Source organism: Cyprinodon tularosa, unplaced genomic scaffold (assembly GCF_016077235.1).
Source record: "Cyprinodon tularosa strain WSP-4 unplaced genomic scaffold, ASM1607723v1 ctg587, whole genome shotgun sequence".
Taxonomy (NCBI): Eukaryota; Metazoa; Chordata; class Actinopteri; order Cyprinodontiformes; family Cyprinodontidae; genus Cyprinodon; species Cyprinodon tularosa.
This window is the reverse complement of record NW_024039326.1, coordinates 152499-177525: the sequence shown is the minus strand read 5'-3', so window position 1 is coordinate 177525 and position 25027 is coordinate 152499. Positions and strand designations below refer to the sequence as shown.

The 25027-nt window shown below is 40.5% G+C and overlaps 1 protein-coding gene across 1 annotated transcript in view; it reads right to left on the bottom strand.

Moving 5' to 3' along the window:
- Positions 1-482: 482 nt before the first annotated feature.
- Positions 483-25027, bottom strand: part of gdap1l1 (ganglioside induced differentiation associated protein 1-like 1) — a 28221-nt gene continuing 3676 nt past the window's right edge. Inside the window, exons 2-6 of the mRNA XM_038306611.1 lie at positions 12817-13009; positions 8089-8262; positions 4581-4675; positions 1409-1523; positions 483-1329 (exon numbers count right to left, since the gene is read on the bottom strand). Of these exons, the coding sequence (XP_038162539.1) occupies positions 986-1329; positions 1409-1523; positions 4581-4675; positions 8089-8262; positions 12817-13009 (921 nt within the window). The 3' untranslated portion in view covers positions 483-985. The remainder of the gene's footprint in view (positions 1330-1408; positions 1524-4580; positions 4676-8088; positions 8263-12816; positions 13010-25027) is intronic.

The following is a 25027-nucleotide window of genomic DNA, read 5'->3' as shown; positions in this document are numbered from 1 at the left end:
CTGCAAATGCAGCACAATTAGCCAGATAAATGTCATCTTTTCCTCTATTAGCGGTATTAATGCTAGCTACTGAACTCCTACGTTTGTCCTTTTGTACCTTGTTTTTAAAAATCACTCTCTTGCAAACAACTTTAATAGAACAAAGTCCTTCCTGGACGTAATGTATGGCAGTTTGTGGCTCTTTTCAGAGCATATTCCTCACATTTATACGAAGTGATTTTATCAGTAATGCTACTTTCAGACCACAAAGAAAGCAGCAGGAGGAAGCTGTTGAAGAGCTCCGCTTTAGAAGTAATAAACTGTTTCAGAGGAGTGATCATAGCGCTCTGCATCAGCAGCACTGTGTCTGACTCCCTGCCAGCTCCCAGATCAGCTTCTCTGATTGGTTGATGTGTTGAGCAGCAAAAGCTAAATTTTTCCAACTCCAGCAGCTGCTGCTTTTGCAGCGCATCAGTTGCTCAGAAGCTTATGAGCTGCTGCTGCTCAAAACGTACTGAATGACCTTTTCCTGCACCTTGATGTGCGTCAGCCATTGATTTTGCCTGTAAACCAGATGCTTCTGCAGCCTCTGCAGCGTGCGGTCTGAACGTAGCATTAGAGCCTCTGTGGGATGGAGGAGTGATTTTATCGGATGTCATGGTGACATGCGAAGGCTGATTACGCCCAATGTTTGGTCTGGGTTTCTGTTTTAATGTGAAAATGATCAATCTAAAAAACAACACATAAAGCAGAATAAATAAAAACATGAGGTCTTGCATGCGAAAAAGCAGCAAGATTCAGAAAAAAAAAACAGGAACAAAGGCCTTGATAATGTGCTGTCAGTCAGTTCATACTATGGAATGTTTTCATACTTCTTTGTGTATCTAGGTATTTAATAGTGTTCTCTATATAGATTCATTATATTTTCCTGCAGTCATAAAACGTTACAGAAAAGTTGAAGCATCACACAAATACACAGACATTTAACACAACAACAGGGCATTCACTACATATATTTCTTTTTTAAAAACCAGTAGGCAAAGTAGCCCATCCCTCCCAATGAGCCCATGAGAAACGAAGCCCCGAAGAAAGATGGCGGCTTCTTTTTTACCATTCGGAAGGCGTTGGGTAGGACTGCTGACAGGAGAGTCGTGTGGATGTCGCCCAAGACCTTTCGAAAAGCGTAGCGTTTTTGCACGCGCACGAAGAAGGACTGCAGGTTGGGCCGGCTGCCGTCCTCCCAGTATTTCCTAGAAAGTCCCAAGAACTTGAGCCTGTGCAACAAGGCTCCAAGGCAGATATCAGCTAGTGTAAATTCAGGTCCACAAAGCCACAGCTCGCACTTTTGACCTGTGAGTCAAAACGAGTCAGAATGACATCAAGAGAACAGTTTCTATTTGTTTTTTTTAGATAAAACTTGAAAACATACCTTGATACTCTAGTTTTCTTTTCTCAAGCTCCGCCTCCACCTGGTCCAGAACCATGGCTAGCTCCCCCAGGATCTTCTTCAAGTAGTTCACATTATCATGGTCTAAGATTTTTGCCTGAAAACAGAAGCTTGTTTGTGAGTCTTGGAAATTGCCCATCTGGGAGCTGTTCACAGATTTAGGAAATTTGGGGCCCTAAGCAAAGACAGGCAAAGACTACACATAAAACAGACCCATTATACAGATAGAGAATTTTTTATAGAAAAGACATACAATATTTGTTCTAAGTTTTGTCCATCTCTTGTTGCTGTTTTCCTCTCTATGTTTTGTAGGGGTGTAAATAACACCCATCATGGCGATTCGATTCAGTATAAATTTCCTGACCAAACGATTTGATTATTTTTAGGGATGCATGATATTGGGATTTTGGCCGATATCCGATATGCCGATATTTTAAAACTCATGTAGCCGATAACCGATATCGATACCGATGTTAAAGCTGGACAAAAATAAGTAGTCATTGAAAATAGCAGTTTTGTTATCCATTTCTGACACTTTGAAAAATAATATACTCAAATATATTTTCATATGCTGATATCAAATAGATTTTTAAAAACGCGGTATTGATCTATTTTACTTTCAAAATCCCGTGAAATTTCATCGTTCTGTTACAAACTCTCGTGATATTTTGCAAATTCTTGTGAGATTTTGTTAGTAAAATAGATCGATACCGCGTCAATATATCAACATATAAAAATATGGCAACATTTCGTGAATTTTCGGGGGATTTCGTAGCATAACGATGACATATAGCAATATTTCATTAGTAAAAGAGATTAATATGGTGTTTTTAAATGGCAATATATCAGCATATGAAGATATTGGGATATTTTAATGTATCAATATTTTTTCCCTCGTCTTTAGAAGTTTTTAAGTCTGTAATAAAGAAGTTTTTGAGGAAGAAGAAGAAGTAGTATTTTTTGTTTTTGTTTAGACTTTTAGAAACTCAGAAGCTGATCAAATATCGGGTTAAATATCGGTGGGGTGGCCGATGTCCGATATTCAATTTTAAGGCCGATACCGATAGGGGGCCCATTATATCCTGCATCCCTAATTATTTTCTATACTTAAGAAAACACCATAATACAATTTGATTCGATTAACTTTTTTACAGGCTAGAAAATGTTTCAAATTTGAAATAAATCAATGAAAGCTGTAATATCGTTATGCATTTTATTTGAGAAACAGCAAATAACAAAAGTAGCAAACTTGTACTCCACCTAGGCCTATGAAAACCTCATTCACTGAAAAAATAATAATGCGATTGTGTGTTATAGATTCTGAAAGGCCTTGCATCAAAAAATACTGCAATGAGTGCATAAATGCAGATTAAGTAACAAAAATAGGCTTATACTACATTCACTATAGAATAACAATACTCCACAAAATCAGTGCATTGAGTGCATAAGTGCACTAGTAGACTAAGTAACAAAAATAAAACCCCAAATACTTCCACATAAATGACTTGAACCTGTAAGGGGTGTGTGGGTCATCTTCTTTTTCCTCCACCATGTCTATCTTAGCTAATATTTATGTGAGAGTGTGTGTGCAAGCGGAAAGAGGGTAGTGGCTAAAGGAAGCGAGGTAGGAGGGAAAAATAAGTTTAGCGCCACCGCAGCACGGGAGTCAGAATTACCTCCAGGAGCAAATGGATAAAAATATACCGGAGGAAAAAAAAAAATAATTGATTCTCTTGCGGACGTTTCGATGCATCGATACAAAACGATTATAAATTCATCCCTATTTTGTACTCAGCTGACTTTTCATGCTGTCTCTAAAGGAATGAAAGATTTTTTCCAAGCACTAAGCTCACTTAGCTGATTGCTCCTTCCTGTGTTTCCAAAAAGGCCAAAGTAAATAACCCAGTCCTTCACTGCAAAAACGATCTAGAGATAAGTTAAAATTTCTTAAATTACGTGTATTTATCCTTACTTTGAGTTCGTAAATGAGATAGTTTGCCAATGGAACAAGTATTTTTGCTCTTAAAATGAGAAAATTGGATAATAAGCACTTGAAATAAGCCAATGCAATTCTTATTTTAAGTGTAAATTGTCTTGTTCCGTTGGCAAAATGTCTATCTTACCTAAATAAGAACAAACTCACTTATTTTGAGAAAAAAATACTCATCTAGATTTCAGTTTTTCCAGTGTTCTTTTCACTGTAGACAAGCCATGATCTGCTTATCTGTTCTCCATTTTTCATTTGGATGAAATAATAGCTGCATGAATCATGACAGCAGACAAGATAGAGGAGAGCAGGAGGCGGGGTTACCAATCTACTCGCTCCACCCCTTTTCCACCGCGCAGCTGCTCTAGCTTCAGAACTGAAGCGTTTTTGCTGCTTCTGCTGTGTGCGTTCTGAACGTAGCATTATACATTGGCGTTCACAGATTCATGAACAGTTCAAGCTGGATTAGGTTAATGAGTTGATAATGAGCTTCATGGTACCACTGATCCTAACCGCCATTGTTGTGGACTAGCTGAACTGGATAGACTGGAAGTAACCCAGCTGCGTTGAGTTTGCTTGGTGGTGCAGGCCTCTAGCCTCGTGAGACCATCCTGATCTCGCGAGCTTTCAAGGTTTCACTCGCAAATCAGTCTGGAGACTCTCCGTTAAAGAAAATTTGGAGCCGTTCACCAAACGAACGTCCAATCAGCATTGGCTTTGAGGCGGGTTGAGGTGTGACGCAACGAGAAGCGCCACAGTTCAGTCTAAAGAACATGGCGGCTTCAGCCGATGAAACTAGCCTTAGCGTGGCTATCGAGCAAGTTTTATCGGAATTACAGAGTATTTCTTCACTGAAAGAAGAGCAAAACACTGCTCTGGAGGCTTTTCTCAGAGGAAAAGATGTTTTTGCTCTTCTCCCGACTGGTTTCGGCAAGAGTTTGATCTATCAATTGGCTCCTCTTCGTCGTCGCTCTGTTAGTACGTCATATGCTTCGTTGATCTGATTGGTTTATTTGGCCCGTCTATCACCAACATAGGCCAATCAGCTAACCAGTATTTTCGCCCCTTCCCAAAATTACTTCAACGGAAGGTTTCCAGATGGATATGCGGAGCAAATCCATCTGGTGGAGTCAGGTTAGCAGGCCTCTGGTTGGAACATAAACTCACCATTAGCTTTTTCTGCTTGGACAGGTAGGGTTCTGTCAGCTGAGGTTCTTCGTGGTCCAGCTTCATGAGCTCGGTCGCTGCATTAGCCAAGTGTCCTGAAGTTACAAACATACACACACATCATGTGTTTGGCATTACATCCCTGAACACAACAGAGAAATAAATCAACATGTTAATAGTTATCAGTGGAGCTTTTTTTATATTTATAACTGTTGAAATATTTGGTTAATTAATAATAAAAATACTGTGATATTCTAAATAAAAGTTGTTAATGTTTTTCGGTTCCAGTTTAAAATCCTGGTGCTGATCTTCAGAGCCTTCCCCAGTCAGGCTCCCTCCTACATTAGGGAATTGTTGTGTCCTTATACCCCCTCTGGGAGGCTGAGGTCTCAGACCAGAACCTGCTCATGGTCCCTCGAACTCGTTAGAGGATCTGGGGAGATTGCTCCTTTCAGGTGGTGGCGCCGGCGCTCTGGAACAATCTTCTGCTTTCTTTGTGCAATATTATATTCTTGTCTTTTTATGTTTTTCCTGTTTATGCTCTAAAAACATTCTAAATGACTTTGTTTCGAGTAAATTCTGGACGCTACCCACTCAGGACACTTGGAATACATTGGACGAGCAGTATGGAGGAATATTGACACGTTTTTTGTGGACTTTTATGGACCTTTCTGCCTCGGGCACCATAGACCTCCATTATTTGAATGTCAGCAGACAGCAAGAAGCCTCCCAGATCTCCAGATGCATTTGAGATATCAAAAAAGTACTCCAGAGTGTTGCTCAGCATGGGGGTGAGTAGAAAATGAAGGCTAATCATGTTTTGGGTGTACTATTCCTTTAAGGAGTTTAGCCGGGCGCAGCTCTGTTCCACCCTTACCCTGAAATCCCACATCCTCCGTCACCGCCCCACTCCGTTACAGACTGCCTGTGCAAAGCAGAGCCTACAGCCTTTGCTGTTCCTCCCGTCCTCCAGCTTGAGTAGAGCATTAATTTAATATGATGTATTAAAAACATCCCCATCAGCATCCAGCCTCCCTGGGCTGCTCAGTAGCCATCTTTGCTGCCTTGCAGCAAGAAAGTTCAGGATTCCTGGCCTAGGGTCTTTCTGCATGGAGTTTGCGTGTCCTCCCTGTGCTTGTGTGTGTTCTCTCCTGGTACTCTAGCTTCCTCCCACAGTCCAAAAACATTAGTGTTAGGTTAATTGGCTTCTCTAAATTCTTAGATGTGTTTGAATGGTTGTTGGTCTCTGTGTTGCCCTGCAATGGACTGGCGACCTCTCCACGGTGGACCCGCCTCTCACCCGGAGACTGCGGGAGATAGGCACCAGCACCCCTCGCCACCCCAGAAGGGATAAGCGTGATGGAAAATGGATGGATGGATATACAAAAACAGAAATGTTAATAGAATAGACATCCATTATCTGTTCTAGGTTGTGTCTCTCTCTTCTTGTCCCTTTTCTTCTTGTTTTCCTCTCTATGTTTTGTACTCAGCTGACTTTTCATGCTGTCTCTAAAGGAATGAAAGATTTTTTCCAAGCACTAAGCTCACTTAGCTGATTGCTCCTTCCTGTGTTTCCAAAAAGGCCAAAGTAAATAACCCAGTCCTTCTTTTCACTGTAGACAAGCCATGATCTGCTTATCTGTTCTCCATTTTTCATTTGGATGAAATAATAGCTGCATGAATCATGACAGCAGACAAGATAGAGGAGAGCAGGAGGCGGGGTTACCAATCTACTTGTGTTTTAGGCTATGTTCACACTGCAGGCCTTGATGCTCAATTTCGATTTTTTTTTGGTGAAATTCATTTTTTTTGCGTTGCCGTTCACATTTCAAAATATATGCGACTTGTATGTGATCTTCTGTGTGAACTGCAGTCATAGAACGCAAGTGTCTCGCATGCCCAGTAGAGGACGCAATGACGAAATTTACGGGAGTAAACGTCGATGGTAGTGGCGGCGGGCATCAAGCGATCTTTTTCAACCATAAAAACTGAATCTTTTTAATATGGTTAAACATAAATGCTGCTCTCCGCATCATCGTCCGCCATGGTTGTTGCTATTCTTGTCGCTTCTGCGTAGCAAGAAGCAGAATAGTGATCTTTGTCGGGTATTAATGACGTTCAGGTCGGATGGATGCGACCTGGCTGTTCAGACACAGCTTCATTTGAAAAGATCAGATTCGTATCGGATTCAATTCAATTCAGTTTATTTCCATAGCGCCAAATTCACAACACATGTCATCTCAAGGCACTTTACAGTTCAACCAGATCATCCAGTCAGATTGATACAAAGTTTTCTATCTAAAGAAAACCAGTTGATTGCATCGACTCATTGACTCTTCAGCAATCCCTCACACTAAGCATGCTTGTAGCGACAGTGGAGAGGAAAAACTCCCTTTGAACAGGAAGAAACCTCCAGCAGAACCAGGCTCAGTGTGAGCGGCTATCTGCTGAGGCCCACTGGGGTTCAAGGAGAAAGAAGCAGACATAGAAAAAGAAGCATAGATACAAGAGGCAACTGTCAACCAACTCCACAGGCGGCCCCATCCAGGAAACACACAGCCAGGCAGATGAGCTCCGAGCCAGCTCCCATGCCAGAGGACGAAGAGAGCGCATCCAGCCAGTCACGGTCAGAGAAACAGGACTACACTGGAAAACAGGCCAAGCTCCAACATCTAGAAACAAAGGTGTTGATGGAAGCAGCACAGCTGATGTTTCTTTCCAGGATGGAGTCACAGCCAAACAGGAACAGACGAGGCAAAGCTACTCTGATTCAGGACCACATAGCCAAGTGGCCTGGATCGGATTGGAAAAAATCGGATCTGTGTTGTTCAGACAGCCATAAAAAGATCAGTTCCAGGTCGCATATGGGCCAAAAAATCGGATTTGGTCACTTCTGGCTGCAAACATTGCATGTTTCCAAGCAATACAAGGCCTTGTCCATATAAGACTCAAACTCACTGCGGATCCAGACATTTGAATTGAGAAAGCTTCCTGCAGAGGTGGAGAAACGTCTTCAAATCTTGAAAACCAAGTCCAGTGGATATTTTTTGAATTTTTTACGGAAAGTATCCTCTGATGTTGTCACCAAAGTCTCCAGTAGGAGAAAAAAAGCTTCTAGATTTGGCGCTAGGAGCTTTTTTTGAAATAAAAGTGCAAGAGGGGTCTAAAAAGTTGCTAAAGCGACAAAAGACTCTGAATCTCCCCTTGTTTTTTTGTCCCCCATAAACTTTGGTATCTATTAATAATCTGCTTGAGCTTTTAGCAGATATTTAGAGAAGGGATCCTGTAGCTAAGCTTTTTAATGGCTCTTTGTTTTTGTGTATATTAATACATCTGATCACTTGATCTCCAGATGTTTTTATAGAACCCATCAGAACATTTTATCTTCCCCACCAAGAAAACACATTAACAGCAATGCTCTGAAGAATCTGCAAACCAGACCATCTCCTTTTCTACTGTGAGAAGAATTCGAGATGTCTGTGCATGCGCTGTGCAGGGCGTCACTTACTACGTATTTCTGCGGTGGCGTACTTTGGGATCATAGAGTCGGTGGTGAGCTCTGGATGGAGGATGCAGCCATGCGTGTAGGCATCCATGGGCAGGCCATCAAGGAGCTGGCGGTACTGCTGCACGCGCTCGTAGGGAGGCGAGTCTGGATCAGGAATCAGCTGAGCAACTGTCTCTGAAGGAAAGAAACACAAACAGGACAGGAAGGTAAAATTTCAGAGGAACGATGAATCCAAAAAAACAGACAGTAAAAAGCACGGCTGCACTCTGGAGGTCAGGATGAGTTTCTGAACGTCTCAGAGCAGCTGACATTTCTCAGAAAAAACTCCCAAAATGTCTCAGCTGGACAGCATGCTAACCAGTAAACGGATGACTTCAGCTATGCTCAGAGACAAAGATTGACATTTGGACAGGGAAGACGAATCCAATGCCTTCTAAGTATCAGGTTAATCTGTGATTCTTCACAGAAAACCTTCAATCTGCTGCAAAACGTTCAATATAAATAAGTTCCTTCCTATAAATTCATTTACCTACAGCTAAAATCCTCATCTTCATGCATCAGTTTAACCTTCTGGAGTTTTTCTATTGTTGGTCTTCAATTTATTACCAGATTCAATATGATGAAATAATCCTGTTTTTTTTCTTTTCTGTCTGGGAAACGTTCAAGTTTTTTTTAAAATCTAATAATCAGATTGTTTTGGTGACATTGGAGGAAAGAGGCTGCAGTGACTTCATCCTGGACCTCCAGGTAGCCTTGAAGTGTCGTCCTTTATCCTCCAGCTCGTCAGAATATGTGATCCCATCTCTGCTGCAGGACTCAGAAAACGCATCAGCAGGAAGGTTTTAATGCAACATTGTCTGTAGGGTCAGTCAGTTTTGTTCCTATTGATGCTAAATTAGTGGTTGTGTTTACATTTAATACAGTTAAAATTATTCCTCCCCAACAGATCAATAATTTAAATGTTCCTTTAACTTTAGCATCATTTCTCCTCTGGTAGGAAGTAATATTAATGTTGCAACTCTGTCAGATCTGTGGACAGAGCTGAAAATTAGGGTGATGGCAGGGAGGCCTTTTGTATGGGGTAAGAGAATCGTCAATAAAAATGTATAAGTAGGTGTTTGAGTTTGTAAATGCAGATCAATAACCATGACTAGATTAGAGATTTGAATTGTTTTTGCCTTACTTTCCGCTCAGACATGTGAGAATACAAGTTAAGAAGAGACGCATCCATGTTTGAAAGTTACCACTATGTAAAACTATGAGTATGAATCACACATTTACGCTCGCTCTTAACCAATAGAATGTTGTTGCTGACGCCCAGCAGACCAATAGAAATGCTTCTTTGCTCTTCACTTCAGGGAAAAGTCCCGCCCCCAGAAGGGAAGATGATATGATCTGGAAAATGCAGCTTGGAAAAAAAAAAGTGCAGTTGGTAAAACTCAATCTGGAAAAGAGAAATTCGAAAACAAAAAAATATCGAATATGAAACCTTTAAGGAGAATAATGAATTCTGAAATTATAAATCTAATAAAATATTATATATCCGTCCATCCATTCATCCATTTTCCGTCATGCTTATACCAAGCGGGGTCATGAGGGGTGCCAATCTCCAGCTGTCTACGTGAGAGAGGCGGGGTCCACCCTGGACAGGTGGCCAGTCCATCACAGACAACACTGAGACAAACAGGACAAACAACCATTCACACAGCCGGAGTACCCGGAGAGAACCCACGCATGCACAGGGAGAACATGCAAACTCCATCCAGGAAGACCCGAGCTGGGAATCAAACCTGGAACCTTCTTGCTGCAAGGTAGCCGGGCTACCCACTGCTACACTGTGCAGTCCATAAAATCTTAATCTTAATCTATTATGAAATTCTGAGAATACAGCAAAGTTTTTAAAACCTTTTTCTGACTCAAACATTTTTCAAAGTTTCTATCTAGATTGTTTTGTTTTTTTTATTTCCATAAAAAAACAACAATAACAGAAGAAAATTTGCTCCATAAACAATGAGCCTGTACCTTGTGAGCATACAGGTGCTGGTCATAAAATTAGAATATCATGAAAAAGTAGATTGATTTCAGTAATTCCATTTAAAAAGTGAAACTTGTATATTATATTCATACATTACATACAAACTCATATATTTCAGATGTTTATTTTGTTTAATTTTGATGATTACAAATGACAACAAATGAAAATCTCAAATTCATCATATCAGAAAATTAGAATATTGTGAAAAGGTTCAAAATTGATGGCCCCTGGTGCCACACTCTAATCAGCTAATTAACTCAAACCACCTGCAAAAGCCTTTAAATGGTCTTTCAGTCTAGTTCTATAGGCTACACAATCATGGGGAAGACTGCTGACTTGACAGTTGTCCAAAAGACGACCATCGACACCTTGCACAAGGAGGGCAAGACACAAAAGGACATCGCTAAAGAGGCTGGCTGTTCACAGAGTTCAGTGTCCAAGCACATTAATAGAGAGGCGAAGGGAAGGAAAAGATGTGGTCGAAAAAAGTGTACAAGCAAGAGAGATAACCGCACCCTGGAGAGGATTGTGAAACAAAACCCCTTCAAAAATGTGGGGGAGATTCACAAAGAGTGGACTGCAGCTGGAGTGAGTGCTTCAAGAACCACCACACACAGACGTATGAAAGACATGGGTTTCTGCTGTCGCATTCCTTGTGTCAAGCCACTCTTGAACCACAGACAGCGTCAGAAGCGTCTTGCCTGGGCTAAAGAGAAACAGGACTGGACTGCTGGTGAGTGGTCCAAAGTCATGTTCTCTGATGAAAGTAAATTTTGCATTTCCTTTGGAAATCAAGGTCCCAGAGTCTGGAGGAAAAGAAGAGAGGCACTTCATCCACGTTGCTTGAAGTCCAGTGTAAAGTTTCCACAGTCAGTGATGGTTTGGGGTGCCATGTCATCTGCTGGTGTTGGTCCATTGTGTTTTCTGAGGTCCAGGGTCAACGCAGCCACATACCAGGAAGTTTTAGAGCACTTCATGCTTCCTGCAGCTGACCAACTTTTTGGAGATGCAGATTTCATTTTCCAACAGGACTTGGCACCTGCACACAGTGCCAAAGCTACCAGTACCTGGTTGAAGGACCATGGTATCCCTGTTCTTAATTGGCCAGCAAACTCTCCTGACCTTAACCCCATAGAAAATCTATGGGGTATTGTGAAGAAGAAGATGCAATACACCAGACCCAACAATTCAGAAGAGCTAAAAGCCACTATTAGAGCAACCTGGGCTATCATAACACCTGAGCAGTGCCACAGACTGATCGACTCCATGCCACGCCGCATTGCTGCAGTAATACAGGCCAAAGGAGGCCCAACTAAATACTGAGTGCTGTACATGCTCATACTTTTCATGTTCATACTTTTCAGTTGGCCAACATTTCTATAAATCCTTTGTTTTTATTGGTCTTCAGTAATATTCTAATTTTCTGATATGATGAATTTGAGATTTTCATTTGTTGTCATTTGTAATCATCAAAATTAAACAAAATAAACATCTGAAATATATGAGTTTGTATGTAATGTATGAATATAATATACAAGTTTCACTTTTTAAATGGAATTACTGAAATCAATCTACTTTTTCATGATATTCTAATTTTATGACCAGCACCTGTATAAGCGACACCAAGTAGCTTCTTTATTTGAGCTCCAACCTTTAAAGTCGTAGGGAAGCGGCTGTTCCAATCGTGGTGCCCGACTTTACACGAGTAAATAAAGTGAATGTGAGAGGTTGATTATCAAGGGGGCAGGATTGTTGTGGCGGAAGGTTCGCAAGCAGTTTGGTTGTGGCCGGTTTGTTGGAAGCATCTTGCTAACCAGTTAGCAACTTAGTGCTAGCAGGTTCCCAATGGGAAATTCCATTAGGACCAAGTAGCACTAAATTGGTGACTTAGAAACGACGCTGTCAAGGAACGCTATGGACAGCGGAAACATGCAAGAGGAGGAGAGTTTAGTGTCGGAGGTCGTGGATGAGTCTCCTCCGTCATCCATTTTTTATTTAGAGGAGGAAAGCGGGGACGAAGATGTTGTGGAAGAGGACGCCAGGGCGGCAGAAGCTTGGTTTGGTGTAGAAGGCTTCCAGCCGTACATGTTTGAGCCCTTGCCTCGCAACGCTGCCAGTTCTGTTAGCTCTACGCCTGCCGAAGACACAGATGTCCATCCCCGTGAACACTGGGACGCAACTCAATGGGAAAGGAAAGGATTCTGATTTCAACTGTTGCGTATATTAGCTGTGACACATGAATCAAGATGCTATGACCGGAAACATTTGATTGACAGATGACCGTTGATATATGATTGGCCGAATTTAGGTGTTCAGGCTGACGTAGAACTAACTGACCTGCAGAAGAAACAAAAAACAAAAAAAACTTAAGACAGGATTTCTTTTTTTTTTATATAGAAATTTTCTAAATTTTGGGGCCGTATAGTCTGATAGAAAGTAAATTTATATACATGTTTAAGCCAGAATGATTTGAAATTCAAATTTGATTTCCCTTCAACTTTGAAGAGTTTGCTTGTGTTAAAAAACGTCAGAAGAAGTGGACGTTTTTAGCCCAGGTGATTTCTAGTTACTGCTGAATTAAATGAAAAGATGTAATCAACACTTAGAATTTAAAACATGCTGCACTGAGTGATTAATGGGAGGTGAAACATCTGAAGCAGAGCTGAATCTACCGGAGCCACTGACAGCCTTACCGCCTGCAAAGTTTTTCTCCATGTAGTCTATGATCTGGTTGTAGTCACTGATGATGGTGTCTCCGTGGAGGAAGACGGGGACCTCCTCTCCCAGGTTCAGTCTCATGAACCACGGCTCCTTGTGCTCCTGCAGCGGCAAACTCACATCCCTCTCATCACACACCAGCCCCTTCTCATGGATCACTAGACGTACCTGCAGAGACACAGATGTACCGAGGTGAAAACTACCAGGATGTCCAATTAATTCAATCAAGGGGTAGAAAAACGACGACAAATGATTTAAGCTCAAGCACTAAAACCAACAAACCATTAGTCCGTGAGGCAGACACCCTGTCTACTTTTAAGGCTAGGCTTAAAACTTTCCTTTTTGATAAAGCTTCTAGTTAGAGTGGCTCAGGTTACCCTGAGCTATCTCTATAGTTCTGCTGCTATAGGCTTAGACTGCTGGAGGACATAGGGACCCCTTTTTCACCATTCTGCTTCATTCTATCTCTATTCTCCCAATCTGCAGAATCTGTTAGTTCAATCTCTAACGTTCTGCTCTCTCTGCTTTTTCTCATAGTAGCTTCATCTGGTCTGTTCCTGTTTGGCTGTGACTCCATCCTGGAGAGAAATATCAGCTGTGCTGCTGCCATCAACACCTTTGTTTCTAGATGTTGGAGCTTGGCCTGTTTTCCAGTGTAGTCCTGTTTCTCTGACTGTGACTAACTGGATGTGCTCTCTTCATCCTCTGACATGGGAGCTGGCTCGGAGCTCGTCTGCCTGGCTGTGTGTTTCCTGGACGGGGCCGCCTGTGGAGCTGGTTGACAGTTGCCTTTTGTATCTATGCTTCTTTTTCTATGTCTGCTTCTGTCTCCTTGAACCCCAGTGGGCCTCAGCAGATGGCCGCTCACACTGAGCCTGGTTCTGCTGGAGGTTTCTTCCTGTTCAAAGGGAGTTTTTCCTCTCCACTGTCGCTGCAAGCATGCTTAGTGTGAGGGATTGCTGAAGAGTCAATGAGTCGATGCAATCAGCTGGTTTTCCTTAGATAGAAAACTTGGAATCAATCTGACTGGATGATCTGGTGAACTGGAAAGTGTCTTTAGATGACGTGTCTTGAATTGGTGCTATAGAAATAAACTGAATAGAATATCTTGGGATGTCTAATGCCAAAGCAACAGACAGCGGTCGCATCTTTACTGAGCCACATTTCAGGAACTGTCACAGAAAAGACACGAAACCATGGAGTCAAGTTTGTTCCATTATTGTTGCAAGCAAAAAACAAGTTTTGTTTATTGAAAAAATAATCCAACCAGACATGCAAATGAAAAAAAGTTTTAGGAGATTTCGTTAATTCGAATTTGATCTTATCTTCTCTCTGTGATTTATAAACCACACAATTTCAAAAAAATTTAACTCATAAAGCTCAATCTGAAAAAAATATTTTTTAACACAAATGAAAATATGAAATCTGAACAAATATTAAAAAAAAAAAAAATTTCAGGGAAAAAGAAAATAGAATGGAATAGAAAATCCCTTTTTTTGTCCCACAATGGGGAAATTCTGGTGTTTACAGCAGCAAAACAATTATAGAAAAATGGTCACACAAATAAGGACCTTAGAAAAATGTATAAGAATAACATAACAGTGAAGAATTAAAAGATAAAAGATAAAATACTGTACTGTAATGTGTTTTAATTATATAAAACTGCACCTGGAGAATAAATAACCAATATCAGCTATGGACATTTTTACAGTAATGTCAATATCAAAGATGTGCAAAATGAAACACTGTTTTATGAAAATGTGAAAAAACAAAATATGTGAAAACAACAAAGTTACTCTCAATCTTTTTTTGAATAAAATTTCATTTCTAGATTGCATTTTTTAAATATTTTTATATAAAAACATGTCATTTGCTTGCAACAGTAATAGAAAGATGAAAAAACTGATCAGCTGAGGAAACCGGAGGATCATGAAGATGCAGAAACTCAGAGAGATGAAGAGATTTAATAATAAATCAAATAACGTTGAAATAACTCATAAACCGTACAGGAGGCCAATGGAGGGAGGCGGAAACAGGAATAATGTGCTTAATGGTGTGAATGCCAAATAAAAGACCTGCTGCAGCATTTTGCACTCTCTGGAGAGGAGCAATAAGAGCCACTTAAAGTTTTCCAGCTGACTAACAATAAAAGTTTGGATTGCTGTCTGAATTTTTTTTTTTTTTGCCTTACTGACTAAAGGTCAACTGATCTGATGTGGGTGTCACATTTTAGATCTGCATCCACTCTAACACCGAAGTGATGGTATATGAAGACTGAATTAAATTCAAACACCGTGCTGCCTGATAAGGGAAAAAGAAGGCCGCCTAAAAAGGAGCCCTGAAGCACCCCAAGGGAACAGATGATGATGTAATCCCTAGTGCTACGTTCACACCACAAGCAGCAGGAGCAGCAAAAACGCGTGTCCTGCTTCATTCTTGATGCTTGTACCAGTTTAGTTCTGACGCGCAGCTTTAGCATCTTTGCTGCTCTAGCTGCGTGGTGGAAAAGTGGACCTGATGCATGTTGGGCGGAGCTACTCTATCCTTTCTTTGCCTGGAACAATGGCAGCTATATTAGCTGTGATCAGCGGGTAAAAAGTAGTTTGAATCTATGTTGAAGTGAGAAAGTCCTCCTGAAAACTTGGTCTGTGCAGCCAGTTCATCAAGATTACCATCCTCCCTTCAAATATTATTTCTCTGTCAGAGCCGCTAAGACCCCCGTACACCGGTGGTGCGCTGTCACTGGGAATCCCGCTCAACAGCAGCCTCTGGCCCAGTCACCTTTTCGCGGTTTTCCGCTAACGTTTGCGGTGGCTGGAAAGCATTTTTTACATATGTAATCCAAACTGCAGACACCAGAATAATAAAATCGAACATATTGTTCCGGCAGGTTTCTACATTTTAAGTTAATTTTGGCGTTAATAAACTGTTTCAGAGGAGTGATCATAGCGCTCTGCATCAGCAGCGCTGTGTCTGACTCCCTGCCAGCTCCCAGATCAGCTTCTCTGATTGGTTAATTAGGCTCGTCGAGCAGCAAGAGTTTGAATTTTCCAACTCCAGCCTCTTTTGCAGCGCGTCAGATTCTCAGAAGCTCATGACGTGCTGCTCATAATTCGCTGCAGGACCTTCTGCTGCGCCTCGATGCGCATCGACCATTGACTTTGCACGTAAACCTGCTGCTTCTGCTGCCTCTGCTGCTTTAGATGTGAACGTAGCAAAAGCAAACGAGGAGGGTTAAACCAAATAGAACTCAACTCAAAAATGCATTTTGCCCCATATATATTTGTCTTGAAATGCTCTTAACTTCCATGCCTTTTGCACCATGCTGATCTCCCGCACTGTTTACAATTGATCACTGCTGCACTTTATGGAATGGAAATGTTCATTTCACTGCTAAGTTGCTTCTCATTCACGGTCTTAAAGTTGTAAAGAATGAAATATGTTTTTGTATACAAAATGACAATAAAAGTTGTCTAAGTCTAAACACCACAGTAAACCTTTGTGGTCTAAAAGTCCAAAAGAACAAGAAAAATATTATTAAAGGTACACTATGCAACCGGTGTTGATTTTTTCAGCGAGGCTCCCCCCAGAGGGCGAAAGTAAAAGTGCACTGTTGTAAATATGCTCAGCTGTTCTCCTGGTTTCTCCGTCAAGCCAGGCGCGGTTGTTTTGAGCTTAGCAGACAGGCGAACGCAACGAATCACCACGTCTACTGCGGTAAGTGACTATTTTGTTCCAATTTTCGAGTTTGAAAATTTTGCATGTTTTCACACATTATTTGTTATGCATGTGTCTAAATAACAAAGATTGTAGTTAGCCAAGTTGGAGTTTCCCATACATTTATCCGACTGTCGGATGACATGGGCTTTCTCTGTTTTCTCGCTGGTTCCGCCATGATAACAGCACAAATATCGCCACTGCGCTAGCAACGAGCATGCCTTTCACTGGGGGCGTGTAGCAGTTCTCGCCGTAAAGCAAGACCAACTCTCGCGATGCACGAGACTTCTGAGCCTGTGGGTGCGGGCCGAGGGCTCCTGCAATTGCAAGTGCGGTATTTCCCTTACAGACCACCAGGGCGGCCGAGAAAACCTTTGTTCGACCTGAAATTACTCATTTAATCATCCTAAACTTTATGGAACACATTAATTAACTGAAAAATGTTGCATAGTATGCCTTTAAAGACCTTTAAAAGAGACGATGTCTTACACTGTAAAAACAATCTAGAAATAAGTAAATATATCTTAAATTAACTTTATTTAACCTTAATTTCAGCAGGTAAATAAGAGGATTTGCAAATGGAATTAAATTTTTTTCACTCTTAAAATAAGTTAATTAGATAAAATACACTTGAAATAAGACAATACTCATTTCAAGAAAAAAACATCCACCTTTTCAGAAAAAAATACATATTAAGAATAACATTTTTGCAGTGAGGGAATATGCTTGCTTTATATGACAAACTGTTCATTTCAACATTTCCAGGGGATGAGATGGGAGAAAAACTCCAGTGTAGCTGTAGAATATCACTATTTTCATTATTAAGTCATACCTAAAAATCATATCTATCCCTCACCCATCAAATAAGTGATGTTGTTTGCAAACAAAATAATTTAAAAAATCTCTAAGAGAGGCGCCTTTTACACTGCAAAAACAATCTAGAAATAAGCAAAAATTTCTTACAATAAGTCTATTTCCTGTTACATTGAGTAGGTAAATAAGATGATCTGCTAATAGAGTTAATATGTTTAGTCTTAGATATAATGCACTTGAAATAAAACAATGCAATTTTCTTATTTTAAATCTAAATTGTCTTGTTCCATTTGCAAAGTGTCTCACTTACCTCCCTAATTCAAGAAAAAGCGCGCTTATTTTAAGAAAAAAAGGACTTATTTAGATTTCAACTTTTTGCAGTGTAACTGGAGGGCTGTCAGGATGAACTGCTGAGGCGTCCCTAGAAACAACACAGTCATTGTTGCAAAAGGAGTTTGTTATGCAATGTTAGCTTATTCACTCCCTTCTAAAGATGCCAACATGTTGAGATGCTTGGAAAGCAAAATCTGATCTCTGGCTCAGTGCTGATCAGCGAGAGTTTGCTCTGTCTGTCTCCTATGAAAGGATTAAATGTGTAGGAGGCAGCTTAATAGAAACAGATGGAAGAAAACGGTTCTTGTGGTTTTTGACACAACTAAAGGGAGAAAAACTCTGATGATCAAATATGAGGTAAACACCTGTGAAAGTAAAGCGATGTGATGGTAAGACTTGGCAGAATCTTGCAGACTAAAAATACACCTAAGCTCAATTCATCGAAGTAGAAAATGAATATTTTCGCCCGTCCGTTATTTGACATTGAAAAAATACTTTGTATTTAATTTCAACTTCAACAAAAAAAACTTTATATATATATATATATATATATATATATATATATATATTTATACACAAAAGAAACAACTGCCAAAGATACTCTGACGTTAAAGAACCAACATCTGTCCCACAGTAGTTTACAAGTCAACTCACCTCAATGCAGGTTTGCTCAGACCCACCTGCTTCCTCCTTTACCGAGCGAACCTTCTTTACTGAATAAAAACACTTTCCTTAAGGTTCTTGATTATCTAAAAGTTTTCTTTTAGCTTAGTTTGATGCATTAGAGGCTATTTGGGTCGCAACATCCGGTGGCTGCAAAGATGTTTAACATATATTATAAATATCGACAAAAATCTGCTTTTATTCCAACACAGGAATGTCATTTAGATTGATAAAACTATTTAAGCTCAACTCTTAATGCTTAATGGTGCTGAAATCAGGCAAAAAATTAGGGGTGTAAATCACATCCATCATGGCGATTCGAATCAGTATCGATTTCCTGACCCAATGATTCGATTATTTTCGATACTCAAGAATACATCACGATACGATTCAATAAATTGGTACATTTTTTAATTTTTTTTTTACACCTTACAGGCTAGACAATGTTTCAAATTTGAAATAAATCAATGAAAGCTGTAATATCATTATGCTTTTTTTTTTTTTTTTGAGAAACTACAGAAAATAACAGAAGTAGAAAAGTTGCACTCCACCTATTCCTAGGAAAACCTGATTCACTGAAAAATAATAATCCCCCTGCGTTACAGATTCTGAAAGGCCTTGCATCAAAAAATACTGCACATAATCAGTGCAATGAGTGCAATGCAGTACCTCGGCTCCAGACGTCCCGCCCCCCTCCACAGGCGCTCCGCTGCTGCCGCAGACAGGAGGCCGGCTTATTTTGTTTTTATGACCGAAATTGCGGAAAAAAACTGGTGAAGTTTCACCATCTAGAAGAGCGAGGTGCACGAGAACGCTGGGACCATTTCTCCACCTGGATCTCCGCTCTTTTTGGCCCTCATGTCCCTCCGTCGTCGGACTAAACTCGCCCCACTTCCTGGCCGCCTCGGCCGTATCTAGACCCACAGCGTGTAGCTCAGACCACGCTTCAATACTGAGCATAATTTTAAAATGTCTGTGTCAAGCTCACTGCAACACACTGCTGTAAGAGTATAACCAGGAAGCGAGGTAGGAGGGCAAAATAGATTTAGCGCCACCGCAGCACGGGAGGAGAATTACGCTCAGGAGCAAATGGATAAAAATAGACCAGAGGGAAAAAAAACATGAATTAAATCTCTTGCGGACGTATCGATGCATCGGATCGTCGGCTGTTGGATCGATGCATCGATACAAAACGATTATTATTTACACCCCTACAAAAATAAGTTACAATAAATGCTTTAAAGCAAAGTTTTTTATTCAAGAACAATTCTCTATAGTTAAATAAATCTGCATCATGCTGAGTCGCACCATCGTATAAAAACAATGAGAACCTGGATCTCCACTCTCTTTGGCCCTCATGTCCTTCCGTTGTCGCACCAATTTGCCCCCACTTCCTCAACCGCCTCGGCCGTATCTAGACCCACAGCTAGTTCCTGACTGTCCGTCTGGCATTGTGGCGTGGAAAAACATAGCGCAGACCATGCATCAATATTGGGCATAAATCAAAAATATCTGCGACAAATTCACTGCGACACACTGCTGCAGGAGAATAACCGGACCTTTAGAGTACATCTTTGTTACGTTTATGTCTATTTTTTTAACTTGCTGTAAAAACCATGTATTTATACAGTGGCTGTTTCTCAATATGTGTACCTGTGTGTTCTCATGTGCTTTTGAAACTTCATCAGCCTCAACAATGTTCCACACAAGCCTGAGAACAGAAAAGGTCCCTGGATGTTGTTCTGGCCCCTCCCTATTTACCCAGCATGCATCACAGCAGACCTGTCCGTTCTCCAGACTGACGGCTGTCCCAGCATGCACTGCGGCAGCAGCAGCTTCCAGGTTAGCGCTCACAGAGCTCAGAGTATTAAGTTAAAGGTTCTCTTTTCTGTTGCCGTTCTTCTATAAAAGTACGTTTTAAGATCATTTGAGGCGAGAACGTTATACTTTGAGCTCCACTATATGGAACATTTATTGGTTTAGGGTGTAAATTTTAGAATAAGTTCCGATGTTGAGAGGACCACGGCAATCAGCAGAGCTCTGAGGGTAACGGCAACCAGAGCTAACGTTAGCCCGCCTGAAACACTTGCTCATCTATTCTGGAACTGTCCACTTATCCAGTCCTTCTGGTACGACGTTTATTATTTAATTAGGAGAAAAATAGACAAAGATTTTCTTTTATTTAGGAAGATTATACTATTCAGCATTAAGGGAAATTGCAAGGTTCAAACAAAGAGATTAGATAAGGTATATATAATTGACTTTATTATTATTATGGCCAAGTTCTTTATACATAAATGTAAATATAGAGGCTCCAACTGCTTTTAAGCACGAACTTAAACAACATATCGACACCATACAATTATCAGAAAATAAGAAAGCAATCAAAACCGGAGAAGCCTTTGTCCTTTTTAATATTATTTAGAGCGCCGTTTCCCCCTAGCGTTAACTTTTGTTTATTTTTATTTTTTCTTGTTTTTCTTCCTTATTGTTTCTTGTTTTGCACAAAACGAGGTCATTTACTGGTCATTTACTTTACGTGACTGGTAAAAATGTGAATTTACACTTGTTGAAAATGTCTGTAAATAATGGTTGTTGTGAATTCCTATAGTGCAACATGGTTGCTCTGTATTGTTCTTTGAAAAAAAAAAAAATAAAGTTGTATAAAAAAAAAAAAATAAAATGAAAAAAGCTCTCTCTCTCTGTATAGCCATGTTTGATGTACCGCTGGCTCTGGTGGCCATTGTTTTTTGGCAAAATGTTCATTAGATTCTGTGTTCTTGTCATAAAAATACATGGCGAAAACACAAGTCTGTACTCGCTTTTCTTTGAATATAGAAACAGCCAGTATTAGCGCCTCCTCGGCCTGGACAGTTCGTAGCAATTTGGCCTTGCAGCCATAAGGTTCTGGGTTCCAACCTGTTCTCTTTCTGTGTGTTCTCCCTGTGTATGCATGAGTTCTCTCTGGGTACCCTTATTTCCTCCCCATGTTTAAACAGATTGCAGCAGACAGGCTCCTGCCCCCACTGACCCTGACAGACAGGCAGCTAAATAAACAGAGGCATCTTTCTGTCTGCAATAAACTTTTAACCTGCAGCTGTATTCCTCCCTCTTTTATATCACGACACAAAAAAATGAATCAAACTCTTACAAGATGGGCGCTGGCATAACGACACACTGGCGTCTCCACGCTGAGTCTCACCGTCTCGCTGCTGAAGATGTAAATCTCCGACCTGGAGGCCTTGACGTTACCTGGGCGCCATTGATCTGTGCGGCTGCATATCAACATGCTGCTACTTCTGGGTATTGAGCCGCATCCGACTCCGTCGTTATCAGATCTGTTGCATTAACAATACGATCAGAATATGACAGGCAGCGCGTCGGATGAAGGAGAAGAGGAGGGTGTTCAGCAGCTCAATGAGGCAACACGTCAAACACATGGTGAAGACGGTGCCTCAGAAAACGGCTCTGTTGTCAAAGTATCGAAAAGAAAAGGAGGATTTTTATCCTTTAAATTAAGAACAAATTCATCAGGCTGACTTCACGATTCTACATAAGATCGATCTAAGAGAGCTGGGATAGAGGCTCATCTCAGCACCGTTTAGTAATGATGACAGAACCACTCCAGCACCATGATTGAGATGATAATCATGACGGAGAGTCGTGTGTTTATCCTCCGCTGAGTGACGATTGGTTCGATCAGCAGCTCAGACCGGAGCCAACAACCCGGCCTGAGAACCGACCCGCAGATCCGAGACTCCCAATCACCTCGGAAATATAAAAGCACCGTAAATTAAACATTCCTCAAGCTGTTTGATTATAAATCTTAGGTGAAAACACAAATGAAGCAAAATATATGAAATATCAACTGATTAAGCTAATTGACCAAAATCTTCAGGCACTTATGTTCCCATTTGGACGTAATTTGTTCCAGATGAAGATCAGTGATTGGATTTTATCAACATGTCTTCTCTGCAAAAGGACTTCTGCATTTTGGTGTAACCTGAAATGAATTAAACTATCTTTAATCCTACACAGATTAACAATTAGATATTTTTTTTATTATTATTATTATTGGTAAATTTGAATTCCCTATTTTACTTTATGGCCAAATACTGAAGATATCTGGATCTGATTACAAATCAAAGTCCTTCTTGCTTCCAGAAACTTCATCGCAATGATTTAGGTTTATCTGGAGCTGACGTCCAATATGTACCGTAGCACGGAAGCAAAAAAGTTTATTTAAAAACATTAAGTTTTATAGACAGTGTTATTCAAATGTTTGAAGAAAAAAAAAGCGAATATCTAGTGATAAATATAACATAAAAAAAGCTATTTTCTTTCAGCTTTGAGTGTTTAATATCTTGGAGATTTAATGGGAAAGTAAAACTTATCAAAAATTGCCACCCCGTTGTATCAGATACTGAAGAAAAGAGTCTTGAACTTGTCTTGGTCCCCCTAAAGGTCTGGTTATCGTCCAGCAGCAGTGTGTCGCAGATATTTTGGATTTATGCCCAATATTGAAGCGTGGTCTGCGCTATGTTATTCCACGCCACAATGCAGGAGGGACAATCAGGAACTAGCTGTGGGTCTAGATACGGCCGTGGTGGTGAGGAAGTGGACGCAAGTTGGTGCGACAACGGAGGGACGTGAGGGCCAAAAAGAGCGGGGATCCAGGTGGAAAATGGCTCCCAGCGTTCTCGCGCACCTCGCGCTTCTAGCTGCTCCATCGTTTTGCACAATGGAGGTCATACAAATTAGGGATGCACGATATTGGGATTTTGGCCGATATCCGATATGCCGATATTTTAAAACTCATGTAGCCGATAACCGATATCGATACCGATGTTAAAGCTGGACAAAAATAAGTAGTCATTGAAAATAGCAGTTTTGTTATCCATTTCTGACACTTTGAAAAATAATATACTCAAATATATTTTCATATGCTGATATCAAATTGATTTTTAAAAACGCGGTATCGATCTATTTTACTTTCAAAATCTCGTGAAATTTCATCGTTCTGTTACAAACTCTCGTGATATTTTGCAAATTCTTGTGAGATTTTGTTAGTAAAATAGATCGATACCGCGTCAATGTATCAACATATAAAAATATGGCAACATTTCGTGAATTTTCGGGGGATTTCGTAGCATAACGATGACATATAGCAATATTTCATTAGTAAAAGAGATTGATATGGTGTTTTTAAATGGCAATATATCAGCATATGAAGATATTGGGATATTTTAATGTATCAATATTTTTTCCCTCGTCTTTAGAAGTTTTTAAGTCTGTAAAAAAAGAAGTTTTTGAGGAAGAAGAAGAAGTAGTATTTGTTTTTTTTTTTTAGACTTTAGAAACTCAGAAGCTGATCAAATATCGGGTTAAATATCGGTGGGGTGGCCGATGTCCGATATTCAGTTTTAAGGCCGATACCGATAGGGGGCCGATTATATAGTGCATCCCTAATACAAACAAAACAAGCTGGTAAGGAACCAAACAGGAAATACGCATAAAGTAGAGCAGTGGAGAATTGACCAATCAGAGGCCTCCTGTCTGTGGTCACGTACAATTTTGGATAGGTGCAGCAGAGTGTCTGCGGAAGGGGCGGGGCCACATTTGCGTTCACTGAGATACACACGCACACACGACCTGGTTTCTGAGCATAAATCAGCCTTAAGTCTAGGAATCGACTTCTTTGTTTTGATTGTGTTTACAGTAAACACCAACCTCATGTCTTCCACGCTTAAAGTATTGCTCTTCTGACATTTGGATTAACCGGCTTCAGCAGCACTTGCTGGGACACTTAATCCCTGGAATCAAGAGCGGTGAAAACACTCTTTGGCTCTTTGGCTGTGCGACTTGACCAAAGTTGATCAGGAGCCATTGTTAAGAGGTATTGTAGGTGTTGGATTAAGCAGCAACACACACATATAGTTTGGATTTTGTTTGCATTTTTTACACAAACATTAAAGTCCAGTTTTCTAAAAGGAGTCCCCCAAGGTACAATCTTCTAATCCACTTTTATTAACTATATTAGAATAAAGAATATGTCTATATCTAAAGTTCCCTGTATGCAGATGATAAGCCTACTTTTTTGAGCGGGTAATTAAAAGTGCATTAAAGTCTTTTTTGCTAGAAATTGCTTCCATATATGAGTTATTGTTGATACTTCTGAACAGGAAAGAAACCCGTCACGATCTGTTGAGTGGGAGTTTTAGTTCTGTTCAAGTTTTAAGGTAAACTTTGATTCATGTCAACTTCATTTTTTCATGTAGTGTCATTAAAGTTGTCTTCTAGTTATATCTAAGCACTGTCCTTTTCCATAGTGCCCTTCTAGATACTTCTGTCCACACCGGCTCCCAATTAGTTGATCACTCCGTTCATTGTTTTGTTTGGCATATATGTCTCATTTCCACTAGCCCTCTGAAACCGATCCGTGCGGCGTTGGGACAGAGCTTGGATCAGTCCTGAGCTTGGTTCTTACGACCATTTACAGATCACGCTAGCACGGTTCCTCGTCTCCTATCGGCGGTCCACGGTACTACACCTTTCAAGGCGGGAATTATGGAAACAAAAATGCCGGCTCCTATAACATTCAGGAACTTATTGCGAGGACAGATTCCTCTGCCCAAATTTCAAAGAGAGCCTTGGTCTCGA